The sequence below is a fragment of the Camelina sativa genome, chromosome 3 (assembly GCF_030686135.1).
Source record: "Camelina sativa cultivar CO46 ecotype springtype chromosome 3, ASM3068613v1".
NCBI lineage: Eukaryota > Viridiplantae > Streptophyta > Magnoliopsida > Brassicales > Brassicaceae > Camelina > Camelina sativa.
This window is the reverse complement of record NC_141882.1, coordinates 8,207,235-8,229,911: the sequence shown is the minus strand read 5'-3', so window position 1 is coordinate 8,229,911 and position 22,677 is coordinate 8,207,235. Positions and strand designations below refer to the sequence as shown.

The following is a 22,677-nucleotide window of genomic DNA, read 5'->3' as shown; positions in this document are numbered from 1 at the left end:
TGTATGTGGAACAATTTAGATGAAAAAATAATTTTAGTATTTAAAAAATATACGAAAAGTGGTTTCTAGTGTGGCACAAAAATCCAACATTCCTACTATTGTTTGGTCTTTAGCTTAGGTAACCCGAGACTTAGTAGCTAGGTGAGATGTAGTTAGTGATCAGTCCGATTTGCTATCTCTTTTACATAATGATCAGGTATATACTATGTATAATTTCTTTAGCCTACCCAAAAAAGTAAAAAGAAGAAGAGAGAACAAAAAAGTAAAAAGAAGAAGAGAGAGAAAAAAAAAAAACAGATTTCTAGTGACACTATATATACAAAATACGATCGGTGTCGTCATTAGACCTTCTTTATCGGCAGTATCATATAGGGGTTCTTAGTCTTTTGACTCAAAAAAATAAATAAGAACAAAAGAAAAAATTCAAAGGCGCCTCTAATATAGTATACCTGATTATGGTTTAAGAGACGATACGTGTCGGGTTGCTGTTGTTCGTAAAAATAATACAAAGGAAAAAAAATGAGAAGCTCGATTTTTTTTGTTTTCCTCTCTCTCTCGCGATCGAAAAGGGGAAACGCCGTGTGATATATAGTCGATGGATTTGGAATATGGAGGTTTGGAATCAAAGGATTTGGAGATGAGTAGCTAGGCGATTGCACAAGGCGGAGGCCATTCGCGATAGACAGAATCGAATCCGCGATTTGGAGATGGATCCGAAACGAAGTTGGGGTCGATTAAATAGGAAGAGATTGAATCAATTGGTATCCGAAGGTAAGTTTCTCAGTACAATAGAAGGAAATCACATATTGTTTTATGATTAGGGTGCTTTTAATTTGGGCAAAAATTGGGTAATTTGATGTTAGACATAAAATTAGGGTTCTTGGTGTGATTTTGTGTTCCGGTATGATCCCTTTTTACTCTTGTTAGAGGCGAATCCTTAACTGTTTGACCGATATTGTTAGAGGCGAATAATAGTTGAGTTTTGTGTATACATACATATATAAACACTTCAGACTTTTGATTTCTCTGTGTTTTGTTTTGAGAAAGTCATCAGCTATTACTTTGTTAATCTCTTATTTGTATTTGGAAACAGGTTAAATGATTGTTGAGATGCTTGGATGGGGATTCGAAGAAGGGAAAACACTTTTTGGTTTTGGTTATGATTTCCGGCAAAGCAACAAGTTTTAAAAAAGCATATCTCTTTTGAGTTTGATTGAGGCTTTGATGAAACTGGGAGTGATCGGTGTATTGACTTTTCTTGTGTGTGTTGCAATGGATTTAGACTGCAGGAAACGTTGGACCAATTTGCTAAAAAGTTGGAAACAGTTTACAAAGCTTCAGGAGATATCTTATATATTGTTTGAATGGAGCATGCATCAATTGGTAATGATCAATTAACAATAGTCCTATTTGGTCATATATATTGTTTGAATGATCTCTTATAGTGATTGGTTGATATAACTTCTCCCTTGTTTCGTCTACTGTTTCAGCTTATTGAGTGTCCATCCTGTTTTATAGCTGTGTAGAGAGAAACAGAGCAATGATGTGTATGGATGGATGCAACATTTTCGGAGATGGAGGAAGGTAACTATTTATCCTCTTCTTTCTTCATTTATGTGGTGTTAGTGTAGGTATAAGTCGAGTCACTCATTGATGTTAAAGTTTTTGCTTGTTGGTTGTGATAATTACGTTTGGTTATTGATTGTTTTATGATTTGTGTTAGTTGGTTGTGAAGATATTAAATGTTTGGTTGGTGTTGTGTAGGTAAACACTTAATTTCAAAATTTAAACCAACTATTTGTGAAAGTAAATTACATCTAAACCTTTATAAATTGAAAGACTTATAATACAACAAAACACAAAACCTTCTCCTTAAAAATAACTCACATAACTCCTTCATCCTTTAACACACACCAAACAAATTTTCGATATGGATTCAGAAGACTACATGGATCCATATCGTCCCTCCTCTAGCTATTTAAATCTGTTACAAAGCCATCTTGATACCCAAAACATCGAATACACTCCTTCACCTAGTCCATCTGAAGCTCCATCTGAACTTCCATCCTCTCAAGAAAACCGCAAGACAAGGCATGCATGGTTACCTTCTGATGATATCATGCTTGTCTCGGCTTGGCTCAACACGAGCAAGGATCCGGTTACATCAAATGAGCAAAGACAAGGTGTCTTTTGGGGAAGGATTGTAAAGTACTTTGCATCCTGTCCCAATGCTGTAAGACGACCAAAGAGGGAAGCGAGTCATTGCAAGCAGAGGTGGGGGAGGATAAACGAATTGGTGTGCAAATTCGTTGGCTGTTACGATGCTGCATATCGGTATTAAAATTAACCCTTCTCTCTATTTATGAATTGCACTTCTATTGTCATATGTATTAATGTTTTTATTATGTTTTGTATGTTTGAAAATTAAATAAATGCAATATTTTCTATTTGTAATATGATACTAATTATATTCTATTTACAATTTTTTATTTATTTAAAAAAACAATATTTTCAAAAATAAGAGACCCAAAATTAGAACCTACCATTGGATGATTAAATTTTTCCTAAGAGCTCAAGGGTTCTTATATTCAAAACCATTCACAATTAATTCATTAAATACTCAAACAGTGTTTAACAACCCCAAATTAAGATACTACCAATAATCTTGCCCTTAGGTTCATATAGGTTTAAGGCGAATAAAAAAAAATGTTCTTTATTATTAAAAAGGGTTAACAATGATATATATACTATTTCTTTATTTATATATTTGTTATAGGCTGTAGATGATATGTATTTTTAATTGTTTATATATATATATATATTATTTTGTGACTATGATAAAATCATCTATATATATTATTTGATTGTTTGATACATTGAGTATATTTTACATTAAATTCTATATAAATATAAATTATAGGTGTGGTTGTTTATATATGGCAGAAATTAGTTATTTTTTGTTCTTTGAAATGTTGTATACATATTAGCAAAAAATAAGCAAAAAACATTTGTAATATATGAACAAAACATAAGTAAAATATTTTACTTTATTAATACAAAGAAAAGATTAAAAAATGTGAAATAAGAATTAATAACAAACAAAATATCATGGATTTTTAAAATAGAAAGCCTAAACATATTTTCAAACTAAATACATAACCTAACTAAAAAGATATGTGATCTTACAATTTTTATTATTTTGTGATCTTGGACAAATGCCATTTTCATTACACATGAGGCCCATCACTGTATACGATATTGTTGGTGTCAAAAAGCTTCTGAAAAATATCCAACAACGTTTTTCTCCGTCTTCCAACAACGTTCTAGTTTAGGCACATCACTTGATCAAGCTCTACTTGAGGCACGTCACTTCGTTGTTGGAAGCTTCTTCGTCTTCGACTTATTAGAAACGGGAGTCGACCTTGTCGAGAAAAAGCAAACCAGGTTCCCTTGTTTACTACGCACCGACCACTCCAAATATCGCCATGAGAAGACACTCCACTTATGGTCCTCTTGTTAACAAGATTATCAATTCAATCATCTCGTGTCATATAACTCGTCATATAATATAACTAATTTGTGTTATTTTAAATATTTAATATGTTTAAATATTCATAATTTTATTAAGTTAAGATATATCAGTTATAAATTATAAACTTCTAAAAAATTACTACATTTAAAATTTACTACATTTAAAATTTAAAATTTACTACATTTAAAATTTTAAAATTTACTACATTTAAAATAAAAAATAAAAAGAGATGATAGGAAAATCAAAATTTTAAATCTGGAATAAATCTTCTCAATATCTATCTTAATTGTAGAACATTATACATTTGGATATAAAGATAGTAGAGAGAGTTAACTAAACTTGATTGAATATGAATATAATCATTTAATGGCATTCAATGATAAATGTTTCCAAAAACATATTTTTGAGCAAAAACTGCTGCAATTATACTAGTATAGATAGATAAACCTTCAAAATAATAGTTTAAAGGTCACTTACTCTAATGGTAAATCCTCAAATTTATTTTTAAAACTTTTCTTTTTACATTATAGTACACAATATTACTAATAATTAGTTATAATGATAAAGATTTTTCATATATAAAAATTTAAAAGATACAATTAAAAAATTATATCAAACAGTATTAATAAATACAAAAACTTATATGATAATATAAAATAATATATAACTTTTTTAAACATAAAATAAAATTACATGTAAAAATATAAAATTACTCAATATAATTATTTCCATCATACATATATGATTAATTAGTGTGTTTTGAAAAAAAATATAGGTTTCTATTTGTAAAAAGATGGAGAAACGATATCCCGGTTATTGGTGGTCTTCTTATCCTCGGTTCGATTTGAACCGGTTTAAAAGTTAAAAAAAAAAAGCCAAATTAAAACCGGAAATCAATTAGGGCAGTTCACTGGTGCATGGGTGTGTGGAAGAGAGGTTGTGCGGCTGTTATATATTAGAGAGGCGCCTGCAAACAACCGTCTCTTTAGGGCGTACCCCAAACTAAACAAACAAAAAAACCGAAACGAAACAGTATATTAAAATCTCTCGTCCAATTCCTTGGGCGAACACCAAACAGTTATCCCTTATCCAAAATCTTCTAGGGTTTCTTCGGAAGATCTAACCAGAACAGTCGAACAAGGTAAGCATTGAAGCAAATTTACTGGATAGATTCTAAGTTTTTTTTTTTAAAAACCCTGTTTCTAATCGTGTGGATTGAACGAGTAACCCTAGTTTTCCATCGCTGGTTTTTTTGTATTCTGATTTTGTATTTGCTTTCGGTGGGGGTTTTTGTTTCCAGATGGATAGGTACAAGAGAGTGGAGAAGCCTAAGGCTGATACACCAATTGCTGAGAATGAGATTCGTATCACCAGTATGGGTAGGGCACGGAACTACATCACATATGCGATGACTCTTCTTCAGGTAATTGTGTTTCTTCGCTGAATCTGTTTTGGTTTTTAATATTTCTTTGACAGTAGAGTAATTTCCCATTGGATTTGGCATGATTATAAGTTTATATTCATAGTGTATAGAAGAGATTCTGGTATTATAATACATTCAATTGGAAGTTCAAAATCGTGATTTTACTGTCTTGGTAGTGGGTGCATGTTGGTGCTTTTGATCAATTTCATTATTTGCTTTCTGAAAGAGCAAGTTATTGATTATGGGAGTTGTTTTGTTATTCATAACAGGAGAAAAAATCGAATGAAGTTATCTTCAAGGCTATGGGAAGAGCTATCAACAAGAGTGTGACCATTGTTGAGCTTATTAAGGTATTTTTTCTTTTGGGGGTTTTAGTCTGATAATTGCTTGCAGAGAGGGGAGTTCCATTGTTTTCTGAGACTTTTGTTGTGGTTGTTGTTGATTCAGAGAAGGATTCCTGGTCTTCATCAGATTACATCTATTGGATCCACGGACATAAAAGATACCTATGAACCTACAGAGGAAGGCCTTCTTCCGTAAGTGGTCAACTAGACTTTAGAATCAATTTTATTGTTTTCATTGTGCGCGTACTCACTTCTCCATGCTGTATTCTTAATTTTGTTACCTCGACCTGTTCTGTCTTAAACCTTAACTTTTTTTGCCCCTCAAGAATTGAGACCACAAGGCATGTGTCGATGATTAGCATAACACTTTCGACTGAAGAGTTGAACACATCCTCAGTTGGGTGAGTTTCTAGATCCATTCTCTTATTTGGTGATATTTTGTTCTTTGTGTCTCAAAGCTCAAAGCAGTTGTCTGTCTCGAGAGGTACATTGTCTCCAATGCTAATACTATATCTTATTAAATGATGGTACAGGTACCAGTGTCCCATTCCTGTTGAGATGGTGAAGCCATTAGCTGAGGTTGAGGTTGAGGTTGACTATGAAGGGCGAGGTAATTATAGTCTTTTACTCGTAATGTAATTTTCCAAGCTCCTATCTTTGCTGTCCTTTTTAAGTTACTAATTTAGCTCTCTCTTGTAGAGGGATCTCCTAGAGGCAGAGGAGGAAGAAGAGGTAGAGGAGGAAGAGGAAGGGGAAGAGGCGGCAGAGGTAGGATTAGTTTTGCAATTTTTCTTGTTATATCTTAGTTTCACTGTAGCTTTTGCATGGCTTTGTGGATAAGAGTTTGCGTGGATTGTGCTAACTCCTTTTTGGACTTGCCAGGTAATGGATATGTGAATGCTGAGTATGATGATGGAGGAAGGGGAAGAGGTGGCAGAGGTAGCATATCTTCAGCAATTTTTCCTTACCAAATCCTATTTTCACTCTCTCTTTTTTGCATGTGATTTGTAGAAAAGGGTTTGACTGTATTGTGCTATTTCTGAATTTTTCCGAATTTACCAGGAAGCGGATATGCAAACAATGAGTATGATGATGGAGGAAGGGGACGAGGCGGCAGAGGTAGGATTGCCTTTAAAAATTTTCTTTCCAAATCTTAGTTTCACCTTAGCATTTTTGCTTGTGATTTGTGGACAAGGATTTGATTGGATTGAGCTATTTCTTCTTTCGTAATTGCCAGGAAACGGGTATGTGAACAATGAGTATGACGATGGTGGTAGGGAGCAGGACCGGTCATATGGCAGAGGACGGGGGCGTGGGAGAGGAGGACGTGGTGGTCGTGGAAGAGGAGGTTACAATGGTCCCCCAGCTCACTATGAAGCTCAACAAGATGGTCCTCCAGCAGAATATGGATACAATTATGGTGCTCCAGCAGAGTACCCTCCTCCACCTCAGGGCCGTGGTATGTTTATACACTATTGTTTTCTCAATACACAATGTTGACTGACTTATGCCATTAGTTCTTAAGGTTTAAAACTTGTTGGAACAGGACGTGGCCGTGGAAGGGGAGGAGGCCGTGGAAGAGGAGGAGGCCGTGGTGGATTCAACAGATCAAATGGAGCACCAATTCAGGCTGCTGCTTGAGTGACCATGGTCATTGAATGGACTTGGGTCGTTTCTACATTCTCATGTTTTTTTGTCTCTTTTTCGTCAAAACAACTTATTGCCGTAGAATAATCTCTCGTTCATGTTGCCTTTTTAGGTTATATATATGTTCATTTATTTTTGGACGCCGTCTTGGATGATTCCAGTTTTTGTTCCTTCTAATTTCTATCAGTTTTCCAGTTTTGTCTCTGTTTCGAGTGTTGGATAAGTTTATGGTATTTGTTTCATACGCAATAGACATGGATAGAACTCGCAAATTACACACATTCGGACAAGAAGTGATCTATATCTTCAACCTTCTGTCATTGCATTTTCCATTTGGTATAGGTATATTATTGGTATTATTATTTTAACAACAGAAAAAGATTACAAATTTACAAGTAACATCATAAGCATTATAAAAAAAATGTAATTCCAACGTATATTGAAACCAAAAAGAAAAAATTAAGCCACAGCTTGCGCCGGTTGTATTTTGGGCCTACTCAAAGAATAACCTAATAAGTCAGGTCCAAAGATATATATTATCTAAAAATGTTATCGCCGTTGCCGGTGATCGAACCCGGGTCACCCGGGTGACAGGCGGGAATACTTACCACTATACTACAACGACCTTTGGTGGTTAATTTAGTACTAAATTTTCTATATATAAATATATAGAAAAGCTGTCTTGAACAAAAAGAAAAATAATACTTTGGAAAGAAAAGAGTCTCAAGTCTCAAGCAAAGCAGCATCAATCAGCTCGTCCTCCTCAAATATTATCCGTCGTCATTTATAGCCTGTGTCTCCCGGCGAATTACGTTTTGTCAATTCAGTAAGCTCTCTCTCTCTCCCTCCCTCTCTTTGTCTTCCTCAGTCAACTAATTACTAGAATCCTCCCGTGAAATATCATCCGGCTTAGTTGCACACACTTCTCCAAAAACCCTAACCTTCTTCTGTCTTTGTGTGAAGAGAGTAGCGAAAGATTTGGGGCAAGATGACTCAGGACGTGGAGATGAAAGATAACCATACCCCTTCTCAATCTATCGTCTCTTCTTCTACCTCCACGATTCAGAGTAAAATCTCGATCTATAGACAACTTCAATCCGTGATTAGATTTCCAAATAGCTAAGTTTCACACTTCTTTTTTCCCCAGATTTGAAGGAGATTGCAGCATTGATCGATACTGGGTCGTATACCAAGGAGGTCCGTCGTATTGCTCGTGCTGTGCGTCTCACTATTGGGCTTAGGCGTAAACTCACCGGCTCTGTGCTCTCTTCTTTCCTGGATTTTGCTTTGGTTCCAGGATCCGAAGCTCACTCTCGCCTTTCTTCCTTTGTTCCTAAGGTATTTTTTTGGGTTTTGGTTCTTCACTTTTGATTGTTCCTATTAGCGTCTGGCTTTGGGGAGTTTAGATTCAAGTTCTCTGAATTAGAACTGGCTTAGAGACTTAAATTTTCGAACTTTTAATGGTTTAGGGTGATGAACATGACATGGAAGTTGATACAGCTTCATCGGCTACACAAGTTTCTCCTTCTAAGCACCTACCTCTAGAGCTCGAGATTTACTGCTACTTCATTGTTCTTCTTTTTCTGATTGATCAGAAAAAGTACAACGAGGTAACTGCTGCGACCTCTTTGTGTTTTTTCATAAGTTACCTTTTCTGTTGAGGTTTTAGTTTCATGATTTCTTTTAATCATCTCTTAGGCCAAAGCTTGTTCTTCAGCTAGCATTGCTCGTCTCAAGAACGTCAACCGACGGACCATTGATGTGATTGCGTCAAGACTCTACTTTTACTATTCCTTGAGTTATGAGCAAACCGGTGATCTTGCTGAAATTCGCGGGTTAGTAGCTGAAAGACTGATTGTTTAAGTTTTGTACTTGGTCTTACACATCATATTAATCAGTAGCTCAAAAGTCAATAATCTGGTTGATTTTTTTGTGCCTGCAGTACTCTTCTTGCGTTGCATCATTCTGCAACGCTTCGCCACGACGAGTTGGGCCAGGTATGTCTTTGTTTAGCTCATGCAGTCTGCATTCATTGCCTTGAAACTGTTACTTGCTTCTTTATCCAAGGTATCGTGTTGAATGCAGGAAACACTTCTGAACCTATTGCTACGTAATTATCTACATTACAACCTCTATGACCAGGCGGAGAAGCTTAGGTCAAAGGCACCTCGTTTTGAGGCACATTCAAACCAACAGGTAGCTCTTGCCTTCATACTCTTAATTTTCTCGGTTCTCTAGATTTCTATATATGTATGAGATCTCCAATGCTACTTCTGCAATCTGTCCAGAGAATTATTTTTTCCATTTGCATTCATATCTCAATCTAGGAGGCTTTGTGTTTTCTTTTCACTAATCAATTGCAAACTTGTAGTGTCCGTTATACTGTCCTCTTTATACTTCTGACATCACCTCTTGCCATTACCGCCAATCTATCTTGTGTTTTTCTCTGCTACATATGAATTTTGTTCTGTGTTTTAATCCTTCCATTGTTATAGCTTCAAAAGAATAAACAGCAAGAGGACTTCTCTCAAACAATATACTTTGCAGTTTTGTAGGTACTTGTTCTACCTCGGGAAGATCCGTACCATTCAGCTCGAGTATACTGATGCGAAAGAGAGCCTTCTTCAGGCTGCCAGGAAAGCCCCTATAGCAGCTTTGGGCTTCAGAGTTCAATGTAATAAATGGGCAATTCTGGTTCGTCTGCTGCTGGGTGAGATACCAGAACGGTCAATCTTCACTCAAAAGGGAATGGAGAAGGCCCTCAGGCCTTACTTTGAGCTTACCAATGTGAGTCCGCCTTCATAATCTTGCTGCTGTGACCTGTTTAAATTATTGTATGAGCAGATAACCTAACTGGTATTAGCATGAGCTACTTTACCTCTATCTTCAAACCCATTCCTAATTTCAGTGACCTATACACTCTTATGTTACTTGTTGGTCTCTTGCGACACAGTTTTTTTTGCTGCTGTTGTTTTCTGCTACTTCGAACTAGAAAGAGCATACATTTCTGGCTGCTTACTGTTGCTTTTCAGAGATACATGATGCAACAAGATACTGACTCTGATCTGAGGCTTACTATTAAACTCTGTTTTGGTTTTGCAGGCGGTTAGGATTGGTGATTTGGAGCTCTTTAGGACAGTCCAGGAGAAGTTCTTGGACACATTTGCTCAAGACAGAACGCACAATCTCATTGTGAGACTCCGCCACAATGTCATCAGGACTGGACTACATAACATAAGCATTTCATACTCGCGAATCTCTTTACCCGATGTTGCCAAAAAGCTGAGGCTCAACTCGGAAAACCCTGTGGCTGATGCGGAAAGCATCGTGGCAAAGGCCATTCGTGATGGAGCAATTGATGCGATCATCGATCACAAAAACGGATGCATGATCTCTAAAGAAACTGGGGACATCTACTCGACGAATGAGCCACAAACTGCATTCAACTCAAGAATTGCTTTCTGCCTCAACATGCATAATGAAGCAGTCAGAGCATTGAGGTTTCCCCCTAATACTCACAAAGAGAAAGAAAGCGATGAAAAGAGGAGAGAAAGGAAGCAACAAGAAGAAGAGCTTGCTAAGCATATGGCAGAGGAAGATGATGATGATTTTTAGACGAAGGTAAATCTCTTTCTGATAGAGTTTAATCTCAACCTGTCTTTGGATTTATTTTCTGATTCACAAGTTTACTTTGTGTCCTGCTCATCGTTCTAAGTGTTTTATTGAGGATTATTATCCTCCGGAACCTTTATATTACTTTGGTTTAATTTTAGGAAAAGAGATTTATATTGTTGGTTTCAGAAGATGGAATCTTTACAACTTCGTTTAATGGTGTTTGGGAGATTTTCGCATTTTAAGAATTGAACACTTTCAGCTAGCTGTATTAGGTGAGTCATTATTAGAACATGGGCCATGTGGAAATATTATCATCTCCAGGCGATGCATACCATATAAATCTCCGTTCGTATTTTACCATTAAATGATAGATAAACACACTCATAAAATATCTAGAGAATTAAAACAAGACATGTGTATACCCATTAAGTAATTGAAACATTAGTCTACTTCTGCCAAACTAAGTATCATTTTCTTTTCTACCAAAAAAAAAAGTATCATTTTCTTGAATAAAACATTAGTCTAAAACAATCTCATGTTGTTGACAAAAAAAAAAAAAACAATCTCATGTTATGCTTTTAATTATAGCCTTATAGGTATTTGTTGTTCGGTTCATTAACTTCTTAATAATGACAAAAAATAAAAAATAAAAAAGTAGAAAAATAATGCCCGGGCTCTTTGATTGCTACAACTGCCAACTATTTGATCCATACCATCAATGTAATTGTCTTACTATAATCATTTTAACTTGTAATGGCATAAGATAATTTTTACTCCACTACTAAATCTAAACAAGCTCCTCAGTCCTCATGCCCTTAATATTGTACTTATCACTGGGACAAACGACGACGTGACGGTGATCTTCCTCAACTTAGATTGGAAATCAAGCTTTCGGGGACTATTAACTCGATAAATAATACTAATTAAAAGGATTTGGCGTGTTGCTAATAATGTAGGAGAAAGAGAGCATGTGAGTTTGTGACCGATGAACCTGCACAGACCAACCTGCACATGATCGTATCACAAACAAAAAAAACTCTCCTTTGTCTTTCTTTCTTCTTATTTATTCATTTTAATTTAAAATTTTAATATCCACCGCGTTGCATAGTATACAACAAACCAGTTTATTCACTTAGTTTTTATGTTATTTAAAAAGATATTAATCTGAAATAATGGAAATATAATTATGATACAATTGTGACCATGCTAATTTACAAATTGTAATCTTACAAATTAACTTTTAAGATTGCATCGAACAAAAAAACAAAACTTATGGATTACAAACGTTTGGCCATGAGTAAATCAAGATAATATTTGGTTTAAAGTCTCTTTTTCTAAACTCCACAATAAAACAAAGGAAAAAGAAAAAAAGTATGCTATATATGTGTTAAAAGCAATATTAGTGTAACCGAGATAATTTGTTTGTACGAACATTTTGTGGAATATAAAAAAACCATCAGTAGCATATTACAAAGAAACAGAGTTTGCAGATCTACTGTCTTTTGTTGGACTTATATTGTTACTTATAAATATACACATGTAGGAGATTTGCCTTTAAGAAACAAAGAAAGAAATAAAAGATACACACAGGCTAGATAAAAGATAAGACCACATGTTAGGTTTTGTTGCTACTACATAGTTTTAACACTCACTTCCCACCTTTATTTAAACAACTCTCTCTCCTTCACTCGATCATCATCATCATCATTTATCATAATCTCTCTCTCCTTCACTCGAACGAAACAATATTACAATCATGTCAAAGTCTCTAGCTGGCTTGGCGGTTTTGGCCGCTCTTTTTATTTCGGTTGATGCGTTTAAGCCTTCTGGTTTAACCAATGGTCACGCCACATTCTATGGTGGAAGTGACGCTTCTGGAACAATGGGTAAACTCAACAGTTCCTTTAATTTTCATACGGTTATGACTCTTATGGATGGATTTGGACCGCTTGGTTTAACTGATTAGTTATATTCTTGATTCTTTAATCAGGTGGAGCTTGTGGTTACGGAGATCTTTACTCGGCGGGGTACGGGACAATGACGGCGGCGTTAAGCACGGCTTTGTTTAACGACGGAGCTTCTTGCGGAGAATGTTATAGGATAACGTGCGATTACGCTGCGGACTCACGGTGGTGCAAGAAAGGAGCGTCCGTAGTCATCACAGCCACGAACTTTTGCCCACCAAACTTTGCTCTGCCCAACAACAACGGTGGATGGTGCAATCCGCCGCTCAAACATTTCGACATGGCTCAACCCGCTTGGGAAAAGATCGGTATTTACAGAGGTGGAATCGTTCCCGTCGTTTTCCAAAGGTTAAGATTTTTCAAAAAGAATCAGATTATGTTTCCATTTTTGCAATTGTTCTAATCTCTAAACTAAACTCTGTTTTTAAAAACAGAGTAAGCTGTTACAAAAAAGGAGGAGTGAGATTCAGAATAAACGGAAGAGACTACTTCGAGCTAGTGAACATTCAAAACGTAGGAGGAGGAGGTTCGATTAGATCTGTCTCCATTAAAGGATCAAAGACTGGTTGGTTAGCCATGTCTCGTAATTGGGGAGCTAATTGGCAATCAAACGCTTACCTCGATGGTCAATCTCTCTCTTTCTCCATTACTACTACCGATGGTGCTACAAGAGTCTTCCTCAATGTTGTTCCTTCTTCTTGGTCCTTTGGACAGATTTATTCTTCCAACGTTCAGTTTTAAGTTTCTTTTGTCTGAAAAAAAAAAAGTTATTGGGCAGTGGTCGCGCTCTGAGTCTGTTTCTTTTCTCCCTGAGCGACCCGCCCCCTCTTTGTTTTTTTTTTTACTTCTTCTTTGTTTGATGGGTCTGTTAATGCAGAAGACCCAATTTGATTTGAGGAAATATGATTATATAAAAGATATATTGTATTTGAATGTTTCAAACTCGAAAAGATTCCGTAGCAAAAGGGAAAGAGTGTTTTTTTTTAATCAAGTACAATCCTTACAAGACATGTGTGCCTTCACCTTTATAAGAGTTTGAAAAGCTAAAAAAATGTATGTTGCTTTGGAAAATCTTAGTTAAATCTTGTCTTGTTTTATTTGTTCTTAACTTTAACAAAATGATGTTATTTTTTGGAATATGATCTTTAAAATGTATTGAGCTTATGTCAATATTTTGACATACAAGTAACGGATTTAAAGAAATTTTTAGAGATGCAAAAATGATAATTCGTACGTATACCCCAAGTTATTTAGAAGTTCATATAACAATTAAATTTTATTCATATGGCTATTTTACAAATTACAATCACGTAATCCATGTAAGTTTTGCCAAATCAACTAAGCTACACAAAACCATTGAACCAATATTACAGTACCGTCCTAGATTTTGTAAAGTTAATGGATGATGGTTACCTTTGAAATTTCGTAACCGATTAGTGATCACTTTCCTTGTGAGCAATTTATTTATTGGCTCAACTATTAACGATGTTAACATACATTTTCAACATTATTAGGACCAAAAATTCAAAAACATTAGAATTCAAACCAAAAGTATATAACTCGATGATAATTCAAAGACTTAGAAGATTGAATCAAGATCAAAGAACATATTAAACAAAAAAAAAAAGAATACGCCTCAATTTCATTTGAATCATTAAAAAAAACTTTGAGAGATATTCTTATAACATTTTTTTAATATATTTCAATAATAGGTAATCCATAAACCCTACAAAAGTAATACGTAATTCATAAACCCTACAAAAGTATATATATTATTTTGATGAACCAAAAGAATCAAAGAATCAAGAACTAGTTTCCCGTGATTTGCGCTAACACTAGCCTTCTTGATCTGTTAATAGTGATGAAACAGAGGTAGAGATGTTCTTCAAGCTCTTGCAATTGATCTGAGAATCTTTCTTCATGTGCACTAAACTCCCTCAATGCTTCCTTTAGCACTTCAATCTTCCTACTCTTTGCGCACATCGCAGCCACGGTTTTCCTATGCTCTATCTCATCGCATAATCTCCCGGCAAGTCTACTCAATGTATCCAAATCGTTTATCAATATGAACATTCCTTTAGCTGCTATGTCGATTTGTGTCCCGAGCCTCTCTAGCGTTGTATCTCTCTTGCTCTTATGCATGCTTCTCTTTGCTTTTTTCTTCCTCAAAAGAACCAAAGAACATAAACCGAGCAACGCAGGAGCTGCTAAAGCACCCAGAATGCTGTGAAGAGCTATTATTAGTAATGTAATGACAATAGCGCTATGAGAAATCACTAGGCTATAACCTCCTAGCTTCTTGCAGAAACTCAAGAACCTGACTTTTCTTTTGATTCTTCTCCTTTTGGTTGTCAATTTTTCGAGCAAATCCGAGTTTGCATCGTGAACTATACCAAACCGAGCTTCGTTGATCATACAACACAAAGGGTTCTTGAGCGCTGCAAATCTAGAAAGCTCTTGAAATATTAAAGCGCAGAGCTGTTCATGGCTATATTCCGTGGTTTTAGCACCGTTACAAACCCTTTTCCCAATCGTGATAATTCTTTTGATTTTGTTGTGATTGATCTTGATTCGTTGGATGGATTGAAGGAGAGACTCACACACGTCGCACGCTTCGGAGCTAAAGGCGAAGAATTTAACTAGAAGATCATTGAAACTCGAGTCTTGCATCAGAGCATCGAGTGTATCTTGAGGAGGGTCGAGCAAATAATCGGTGAAGTGTGAATGGAAGCTAAGATCTGAAGATGAAGGGGAAGAAGACGAAGAAGAAGGCGAAGAAGAAGAAGAGAGTTTGCTACAGGATGTAACGCCTAATTGATCTTCTGCTTTTGTCCGAATCTCTAAGTAGGAGTTCGTTCTGAATGCTTCCTTGTACTCTTCATTAACACTTAGCTTCGACGTCAAGCTACGACAACATTCCTTCTCGGACTTTCCTGCTCCATTGACAAAACAAAAACAATTGACAGATATTTTCAGAATTGTTTCCTCCAAAAAATGGAAAAAAAAAAAAAAACCATCTCTGGTTACAGAATATCACAACATTATTTCTAAAAAAAACATTCAAGAATTAGTTAAGAGAAGAAGAGAAGCCAAATCATTCAAACTTCTAAAAAATTTCTTGAAAACTAACCTTTTCTTGTAGAGGAAGAATATAATCTAGAACCAAGAAAACTCTTCATTTTCATCATCTTCTGTTCGATGGGAACTCAAAGACGAGAGGCGATTTAGGTAAACAATTGACAAGCTTGTAGCTTCTTTATATACTTCCGTCTTATTTTGTATGTCGGCTAGTTATAAATTATATATTTGATTAAAATTAGAAATATATCCTGAAACGTATATATAGGAATGATTGGTTGGACAAAGATAGAGAGAGAGAGAGAAAGAAGAAACAAAGGAGAAGGAAGAGAAGATTGAGAAGCGACAGCTAGAGAGATGGTGGACGTTAGCACCGCTCAAAGAGATTTGTGAACGATGGCTTTTGGCGCAAGTTAGAGAATGGTACACGTGTTGTGTTCTTGGGGTCGAGATGACTTGTTAGTTTGGAGAAGAAGTTTCCTTTTACGGTTTTACCTTCGTTGTCTTTCTTTTTGAGTTTTTTTTTTCTTTTTCAATTGATTGATTAGTGAGAGATTCTATTAAAGAAATTTAATTAAATTTAAAATAAATAATTCGTTATGTTATGAGGAAATTAGTATGGATGGAGTTCCTCGTACGTTACCACAAAACGAGTTATTGCCACGTAAACCTCTCTCATTTCAGTGTTATCTTCTTTTTTTTTTTTTTCTTTTTTTTTTTTTTTTTTTTTCTGTTGGTAATATATCTTTTGTAGTATGATTGGGTCAAAGTATCCAAGAAAAAAACACAAGTCATCCCTCTTTCTTTAAACTGCATGTACTTGAAATATCTGACGTTTTGGTATGACAATGACGACTAATCATGCACTTCAGCACTTGTTTTCATTTAAATTTTTAGCTTTAATTTTCCATGAGGATGCATGTGGAATGTTAATATGTTATGATACTTACTGACTAAGTACTTTGTTACTCTTGAACGTGTAATTTGTAAATGTGTATAAACGTTTGGTTGAATAATAAAAAAAAAATATATTAATTAATGCTTTTCTTTTTCTTTTGTTTTTATAATTTGTAATGTTGTCTGTTAGGCATTGACCATTTCTGCAGCATAATTAAGTACATTATACATGTTATGATTACCAGTATGGAGTTTAATATTGTTACTTCTTAATAATCATATACTGACTATAGTAATATAGATACATATATGATGTTTTCAAGAACAGTATTTAGACATTTCACGGCATTGTACACTATAAAACAACACGTGGTTTGCGACGGAAACCTGCACGGACAAATGTCCTCGCAAATTTGCGACGAATTTGCGAGTCAAATAATCTGTAGCAAATTTGCGAGGAAGTAGCAACAGATTTGTGAGGTCATTATGGGTTTAGGGTTTAGGGTTTGAGCTTAGGGTTTGAATTTTAGGTTTAATTCTGAAGTGAAGTTCCTAGTAAACATCAAAAGACAAAAAAATATTTGAGATGAATCAACATGTGTGAAGAAAACATATAAGATATATATAAATCAAGATGTGATTTACTTTCATTATGAACATAGATATGACCAAATGTTAAAGTGTTTTGATCAACAATTGCAATGTAGAGTCCATAGTCCACTAATCACCAACTATATGAACAATGAACTTTCCAAAACATAGGAAAAACATGAAATTAATAGAGATTGTATCATTAAGAAAATAAAGTTAATGCAAAAGAATATATACACTTGAGAGGGATATGCGGTGATGTTCGAGAAGACCCGCAAAACCCTCAGCAGATCCCTCGCAATTTGCAAGGGATGTGCGATACACTGAGCTTATTCCTCGCTAAAGCCTCACGGTTCCCTCGCAAATTGATCTTTTACATGCAAATTAAAGAAGAGCATTACTAAACAACATTGCATCCAAAGCATAGGAAAATCTGAACTTAGTAAACTAATTTATCTACTTTAATTTGAACCTACTTTAGTAACCAACATTTGATCTTTTACATGCAAATATGAACCTACTTTAATTTTATCTACACATAGCAAACTATTTGTATATAATAATATTGGATTAGCAAACTAATAATATTGGATTAATAATTTTGAAAGCATAGGAAAACTTTCTTTAGCTTTTGATTGAGTACATTTTAATGAGGATGATCTTGGTATATAAAATGAATTTGATTATAAAGGTGCGAGGGATTTGCGACGGATTTCTTATTGGACCTTGCAAATCCATCGCTAATCCCTCGCAAAGCTGGTGTATTTAATTGGTCAGTTTGTCGGTTGTTTAATCTTTTTTGCGAGGGATGTGCGATGGAGCCACGCTAATCCCTCGCAAAATTGGTGTATTTTGATTGGTAAGTTTGTCAGTTGTTGCATCTTTTTTGCGAGGGATGTGCGATGGGGCCACGCTAATCCCTCGCAAAGTTGGTGTATTTTGATTGGTCAGTTTGTCGGTTCCTAGTTATTCCGTCGCAATATCTGCAAGGGAGTTACGAGGGCACAAAATATTTATATATGCCATCGAGCTGTGGTTTGAGCGAAGCTCAAACTCATTCACCCAAACCCTAATTTCTCTTCTTCATCCTCTCAGCCCCTAATCTCTCTTTCTTCTTCGTCTTCTCTGACAAACCGGAGCCGCCCTTCTTCGTCTTCTCCGGTAAATCGTAGCTGTCTCCGTCGAACCTTAGCCGTCTCCATCCAACCTTCGTCTTCTCCGTCAAGGTATTAACTCTAATATCTCTTCGTCTTTGTTTCTATCTCGTCAAAATCGAATCTCTTCAATAAACCCTAATCTCTTCAATTAACCCTAATTTAATCTATTAACCCTAATTTCAATCTATTTAGCCTAATTTAATCTATTAACCCTAATTTCATCTATGAACCCTAATTTCATATATTAACCGTAATTGCATCTATCAATCCTAATATAATCTATTAACCCTGATTGTTTCTAATTTCTCTTAGATCTGATTAAATTGATTTTGTTTTTTTTTATAGATGTTTAATGGCAACGATTACACAAGGTTCCTGTCTGATCAGGTGTACCTGCTCCCACCGGTTCTAACCGTACACAGACTCCAACTGGTTCTAATTCTCGTCGTTCAATCTCGCATCCACTACCTCAGACACCGTCTTATCATACTCCTTCTCCTTCACCCTCTAATGGGAATCAAGAGGAGTCTCCACTCGCTCGTTCGTCTTCTACAGGAGCTTCTACACGTCTCAACAATCTTACTCTCGAAGAGTTACTCGATAGTCCAGGGCGTGAAGGTTTACCGAAGCTAGACCCGCATCAACCTCCAGGAACTTTCTAATAAGAAAGTTTCATGAACCTTGTGTAATCATAGAACAAATCGTGTGTTTTCTTACAGTGGTAGTATTTAATGTTATATTTCTACTAATTACCGTAACCTTAGTATACATATATTTGGTGTTTTAAGTATATCTAATTCCAGACGATATTCATAAATTATTCACTACACGTCTGCTTCACCGTACGTATTACATAAACTTTATCTCACATAATTTCTACGTATTTACTAATATATGATTTTGATAAAAGTCGAACGAAGAAAGTGTAGGATTAAGGTTCATTTAATCAGTATATCACTAAATTCGCAACTATAACAAATCCGATGTCGTCCAGCGGTTAGGATATCTGGCTTTCACCCAGGAGACCCGGGTTCGATTCCCTGCATCGGAGTACAAAAGGTTATTATATTTATCTATGGCATATTTTTGGCATTTTATGAATAATAATTTTGTACTTGCCCTTGAAAGCATTAGTTAAGAACTTTCTGATTTACTTATACAGTAGAACATCTATAAATTAATACTCGGTAAATTAATAACCTCTATAAATTAATAAATTTCTCCGGTCCCAAGTTGGGACTAGTGTAATTTTAAACATTATTCGATAAAATAATAAATTAATAACTTTTTAAAAAATCTCATGTAAAAATATGGTCCCATCAATATCATAAATTAATAATCAAATAAAATAGTATATATATATATATATATATATCTAAGAATATTTAGTGAAATATGAATATATTGTTGTTTGTTTGTTCTTGAATTTGCATTCTTGTTGGAGAGCATCTCTAATCTTTCTGACTGCATCAAAAACTTTTGGTGTTGTCTTCTCAAATCGCATCCAAAAATTGTAGAGAGTTCTTGACGCGATAATTGCTTCCTTATGTGTAACTGCTTCTAAAGGTATCGTCATATATTTTTCAACTTTATCATCACCTTGAAAAACAGTAGCAACAATTTCTTCTAAACTCTGAATTTCTAATAAAAAATCATCTTCATAAATTAATATTTTATTAATTTATCAATAGATTAATAATTATTAATTTATCGATAAATTAAAACATCTATAAATTAATAAAATTTCATGGTCCCGACCTTATTAATTTATAGAGGTTCTGCTGTAGTCCCGATCAAGAATCCTCTAATGGACACTCCTTCACCCAATTATAAGCGTCACAAACGGTTATATCCTAAAATTGTTAATAGAAATATTCAATAGATGGTAACAATATGAGAAGTTAATTTATGTACATGGATTAATGTTTAAGGATTATATTATGGTATTTATTTGATTTTATTGTCATACAATCATGTTAGGTTTATAAGAATAATACATATCTACACAAAAATATAAGTATTACTTTGTTAAAGTTGCAATGATGATTCTTGAAAAATGCATGTCGATGGTTGTAACTATAACTTTTTTTTTGTTCTTCGAAAACATATTGAATTTGTTTGTTAATGTAAGTCAATGTTTTAAAAAATTTTGCAAGTAATTAATATTTTTGGAAAATTATGTTTTAAAGATAATATAGAAAATTTCTTAATTTTGAAAGTAGCAGTTTGATTAAGAATCATTACTTGCTCTTACTTATCATAGTATAAAATAAGGGAAAAAGATAGGTACCAACACGAAGTATAAGAGAAAACATAGTCATACATACCAATTATACTATTGTATATTCAACTACATGAACTATATGTATTACATGGCCACATGCATGAACTATATGACGTTATGTGGTCAACACCATAGACATACAATCCGGTACACCGATCGACTGACTCCGGCGAAGACCGCCGTTGACTAAAAAATTGTATTCAATTTTTTTTTTCAATTATATTAAATCATTAATAATTTTTCATGATTAAAAACATATTCAATTCAATATCTTAATATTTTAATATATCTCTAATGTATTCATTCTTATAATTAGTTAATTTTTATTTTTAAAGATAAACTAATAGTTAAATAAAAATCATTGATAATTATTTTTAAGATGTAATATAAAGGTATTTGCAAAAATATTCTTATTTTATACTCTTTTGCAAACATACCCTCTATATTGTTTAGCTAAAAATCAATTTTTTGTATGTTTATCTTTTATATATTAAGATATTATCAAAGATTTATATATATATATAGATATATTGAAAATAATTATTAATGATTTTTATTTAATCATTAATTTAGCTTTAAAAATAAAAATTAACTAATTAAAGAATGAATACATATTAGAGATATATAAAAATATTAGATATTGAATTGAATATATTTTTTAATCATGAAAAACAAAAATGTTTATATTTAATATTTCTTATTTTTGATTTTTAATAGAAAAAAATTAATACATTTTTTTGGTAACACCGGAGTCAACATCAGTCTTCGCTGGAGTCAGTCGACCGGTGTACTAGAATGTATGTTTATGGTGTTGACCACATAACGTCATATAGTTCATGCATGTGGTCATGTAATACATATACTCCTTGTAGTTGAGGATACAATAATATACTTGGTATGTGTGACCATGTATTCTCCTATACTTGGTGTAGTTAGCCATCTTTTTTCCTAAATTAAGACAATGGAATTATCTAGTTTAGCAAATGTGATATGGCTTCTTAGATCAAATTAATACCATATAATGCCTCAGTCTCAAATTTGAGATTTTTATTCTACTTAAAATATTATTGTTTGATGTAAAAATTAAATTTTGATCATATAAATATAAGCTAATTTGGATTGATTTTTAATAATTATAATAAAATCTTTTTTGTATGACTATGGTCTAATAATACATATATATAGTTGGTTCAAGTATATGTAATTCCAGAAGATGGTAATAAAATCTTCACCTCACGAGGTCAAAAAAAAAACCTTCACCACACCTCGGCTTCACCGTCTGACATAAATCTCAGACCATCTCTATGTAGTATAGACTAATCAATATATTTTTAACATTTCAAAACTTACATATATCCGATGTCGTCCAGCGGTTAGGATATCTGGCTTTCACCCAGGAGACCCGGGTTCGATTCCCGGCATCGGAGCTTTTTAACTTTTTATGGGAATTTTATTTGGGCTTTAAAAGACTTTTGTTTAGTTATATCTTATGCTTTCTTCATTAATCATTGTTCTAAAAATTTAATCACAATCTCTATTTTCTCTATATATATTATTTTCTTACTTAAATTAGATCATGCGATAGCATTAGCATATGTGTGTGACTCATATTGATAATACATACTTTCCAAGAGTAGCACGAGTGCACTCCACTCTGAGCCACTAAAAGTGGTCGGCAATTTTTATAATTCTATTTTTCTTTGTAGGTTGCTAAATATATAAGATTTTGACATGATCTCGACTATACATTAGTTTAAGTACAAAGCCTACAAGCATGCTATATGGATTTACCAAGATTCCATAAGAGTGGAATGTAAATGCCAATTCTGGTTAATGCACTCTGCAGACCCGCACCACCCTCTCCTTTTATTGGCTACTCAACCAATCCTTTGTGAGTTTCATCCATGGACCCAATTTTCTTTGATTTAAAAACATGTTTAACGTAATTATAGAATTGTTTAATTATTTATTTATGATTATATAAGTAATATTTGGCCATTATATAATAATTTCATACGTAGCGCTAATGAAGAACTTTTTCAGATTTTGTGAAGTCCTGATAAAAAATCCTTTAGTTAGTGGACACTCCTTCACCATCTAATAAATGGCTTATCTTAAACATTCTGTTCAAAGTCTTTGGAACCT

At 34.1% G+C, this 22,677-nt stretch overlaps 4 protein-coding genes, 2 non-coding genes and 1 pseudogene across 9 annotated transcripts; 6 read left to right on the top strand and 1 right to left on the bottom strand.

The window, feature by feature from the left end:
- Positions 1-1,930: 1,930 nt before the first annotated feature.
- On the top strand, positions 1,931-2,341 carry LOC147946694 (glutathione S-transferase T3 pseudogene; annotated as a pseudogene).
- A 2,090-nt stretch (positions 2,342-4,431) lies between these two features.
- LOC104776139 (uncharacterized) lies at positions 4,432-7,150 on the top strand. 4 transcript variants are annotated; one of them, XM_010500154.3, is made up of 11 exons: positions 4,432-4,673; positions 4,833-4,955; positions 5,225-5,305; positions 5,403-5,491; positions 5,626-5,700; positions 5,833-5,909; positions 5,999-6,067; positions 6,182-6,238; positions 6,362-6,418; positions 6,537-6,758; positions 6,846-7,150. In XM_010500154.3, the coding sequence occupies exons 2-11, from the start codon at positions 4,833-4,835 to the stop codon at positions 6,938-6,940; spliced, it is 945 nt and encodes a 314-aa protein (XP_010498456.1). In that variant the 5' UTR covers positions 4,432-4,673; the 3' UTR covers positions 6,941-7,150. The 4 variants fall into 4 exon arrangements, with proteins under 4 accessions (XP_010498456.1, XP_087357102.1, XP_010498457.1 ...); XM_087500976.1 differs by having other exon boundaries at positions 4,442-4,673; positions 5,572-5,700; XM_010500155.3 differs by lacking the exons at positions 6,182-6,238; positions 6,362-6,418 and having other exon boundaries at positions 4,442-4,673.
- Positions 7,151-7,630: 480 nt separating this feature from the next.
- On the top strand, positions 7,631-10,746 carry LOC104776137 (26S proteasome non-ATPase regulatory subunit 3 homolog A). Its single transcript, XM_010500153.2, has 9 exons — positions 7,631-7,772; positions 7,910-8,013; positions 8,094-8,284; positions 8,416-8,556; positions 8,645-8,781; positions 8,889-8,943; positions 9,032-9,142; positions 9,494-9,733; positions 10,049-10,746. The coding sequence occupies exons 2-9, from the start codon at positions 7,935-7,937 to the stop codon at positions 10,559-10,561; spliced, it is 1,467 nt and encodes a 488-aa protein (XP_010498455.2). The 5' UTR covers positions 7,631-7,772; positions 7,910-7,934; the 3' UTR covers positions 10,562-10,746.
- A 1,225-nt stretch (positions 10,747-11,971) lies between these two features.
- LOC104776134 (expansin-A11-like) lies at positions 11,972-13,490 on the top strand. The gene is made up of 3 exons (XM_010500147.3): positions 11,972-12,447; positions 12,552-12,873; positions 12,960-13,490. Exons 1-3 carry the CDS (start codon positions 12,318-12,320, stop codon positions 13,264-13,266), a joined length of 759 nt encoding a protein of 252 aa, XP_010498449.2. The 5' UTR covers positions 11,972-12,317; the 3' UTR covers positions 13,267-13,490.
- Positions 13,491-14,201: 711 nt separating this feature from the next.
- LOC104776136 (UPF0496 protein At1g20180-like) lies at positions 14,202-15,838 on the bottom strand. Its single transcript, XM_019241589.2, has 2 exons — positions 15,656-15,838; positions 14,202-15,458 (listed from the first exon to the last, which is right to left on the bottom strand). Exons 1-2 carry the CDS (start codon positions 15,711-15,713, stop codon positions 14,335-14,337), a joined length of 1,182 nt encoding a protein of 393 aa, XP_019097134.1. The 5' UTR covers positions 15,714-15,838; the 3' UTR covers positions 14,202-14,334.
- Positions 15,839-19,227: 3,389 nt separating this feature from the next.
- On the top strand, positions 19,228-19,299 carry TRNAE-UUC (transfer RNA glutamic acid (anticodon UUC)). The gene has a single exon. It is a non-coding gene; the product is annotated as a tRNA-Glu (tRNA).
- A 2,588-nt stretch (positions 19,300-21,887) lies between these two features.
- Positions 21,888-21,959, top strand: TRNAE-UUC (transfer RNA glutamic acid (anticodon UUC)). The gene has a single exon. It is a non-coding gene; the product is annotated as a tRNA-Glu (tRNA).
- Positions 21,960-22,677: the final 718 nt, after the last annotated feature.

Excerpts from the sequence above, each read along its gene's own strand:
- LOC104776139 (XM_087500976.1), top strand. The coding sequence starts at position 4,833 with ATGGATAGGTACAAGAGAGTGGAGAAGCCTAAGGCTGATACACCAATT. Across the intron at positions 5,306-5,402 it reads CCATTGTTGAGCTTATTAAG|AGAAGGATTCCTGGTCTTCA; the intron begins GTATTTTTTCTT and ends TTGTTGATTCAG. Across the intron at positions 6,239-6,361 it reads AAGGGGAAGAGGTGGCAGAG|GAAGCGGATATGCAAACAAT; the intron begins GTAGCATATCTT and ends CGAATTTACCAG.
- LOC104776137 (XM_010500153.2), top strand. The coding sequence starts at position 7,935 with ATGACTCAGGACGTGGAGATGAAAGATAACCATACCCCTTCTCAATCT. Across the intron at positions 8,285-8,415 it reads TTTCTTCCTTTGTTCCTAAG|GGTGATGAACATGACATGGA; the intron begins GTATTTTTTTGG and ends TTAATGGTTTAG. Across the intron at positions 8,782-8,888 it reads GATCTTGCTGAAATTCGCGG|TACTCTTCTTGCGTTGCATC; the intron begins GTTAGTAGCTGA and ends TTGTGCCTGCAG.
- LOC104776134 (XM_010500147.3), top strand. The coding sequence starts at position 12,318 with ATGTCAAAGTCTCTAGCTGGCTTGGCGGTTTTGGCCGCTCTTTTTATT. Across the intron at positions 12,448-12,551 it reads TGACGCTTCTGGAACAATGG|GTGGAGCTTGTGGTTACGGA; the intron begins GTAAACTCAACA and ends TTCTTTAATCAG. Across the intron at positions 12,874-12,959 it reads GTTCCCGTCGTTTTCCAAAG|AGTAAGCTGTTACAAAAAAG; the intron begins GTTAAGATTTTT and ends TTTTAAAAACAG.
- LOC104776136 (XM_019241589.2), bottom strand. The coding sequence starts at position 15,713 with ATGATGAAAATGAAGAGTTTTCTTGGTTCTAGATTATATTCTTCCTCT. Across the intron at positions 15,459-15,655 it reads TTCTTCCTCTACAAGAAAAG|GAAAGTCCGAGAAGGAATGT; the intron begins GTTAGTTTTCAA and ends TCAATGGAGCAG.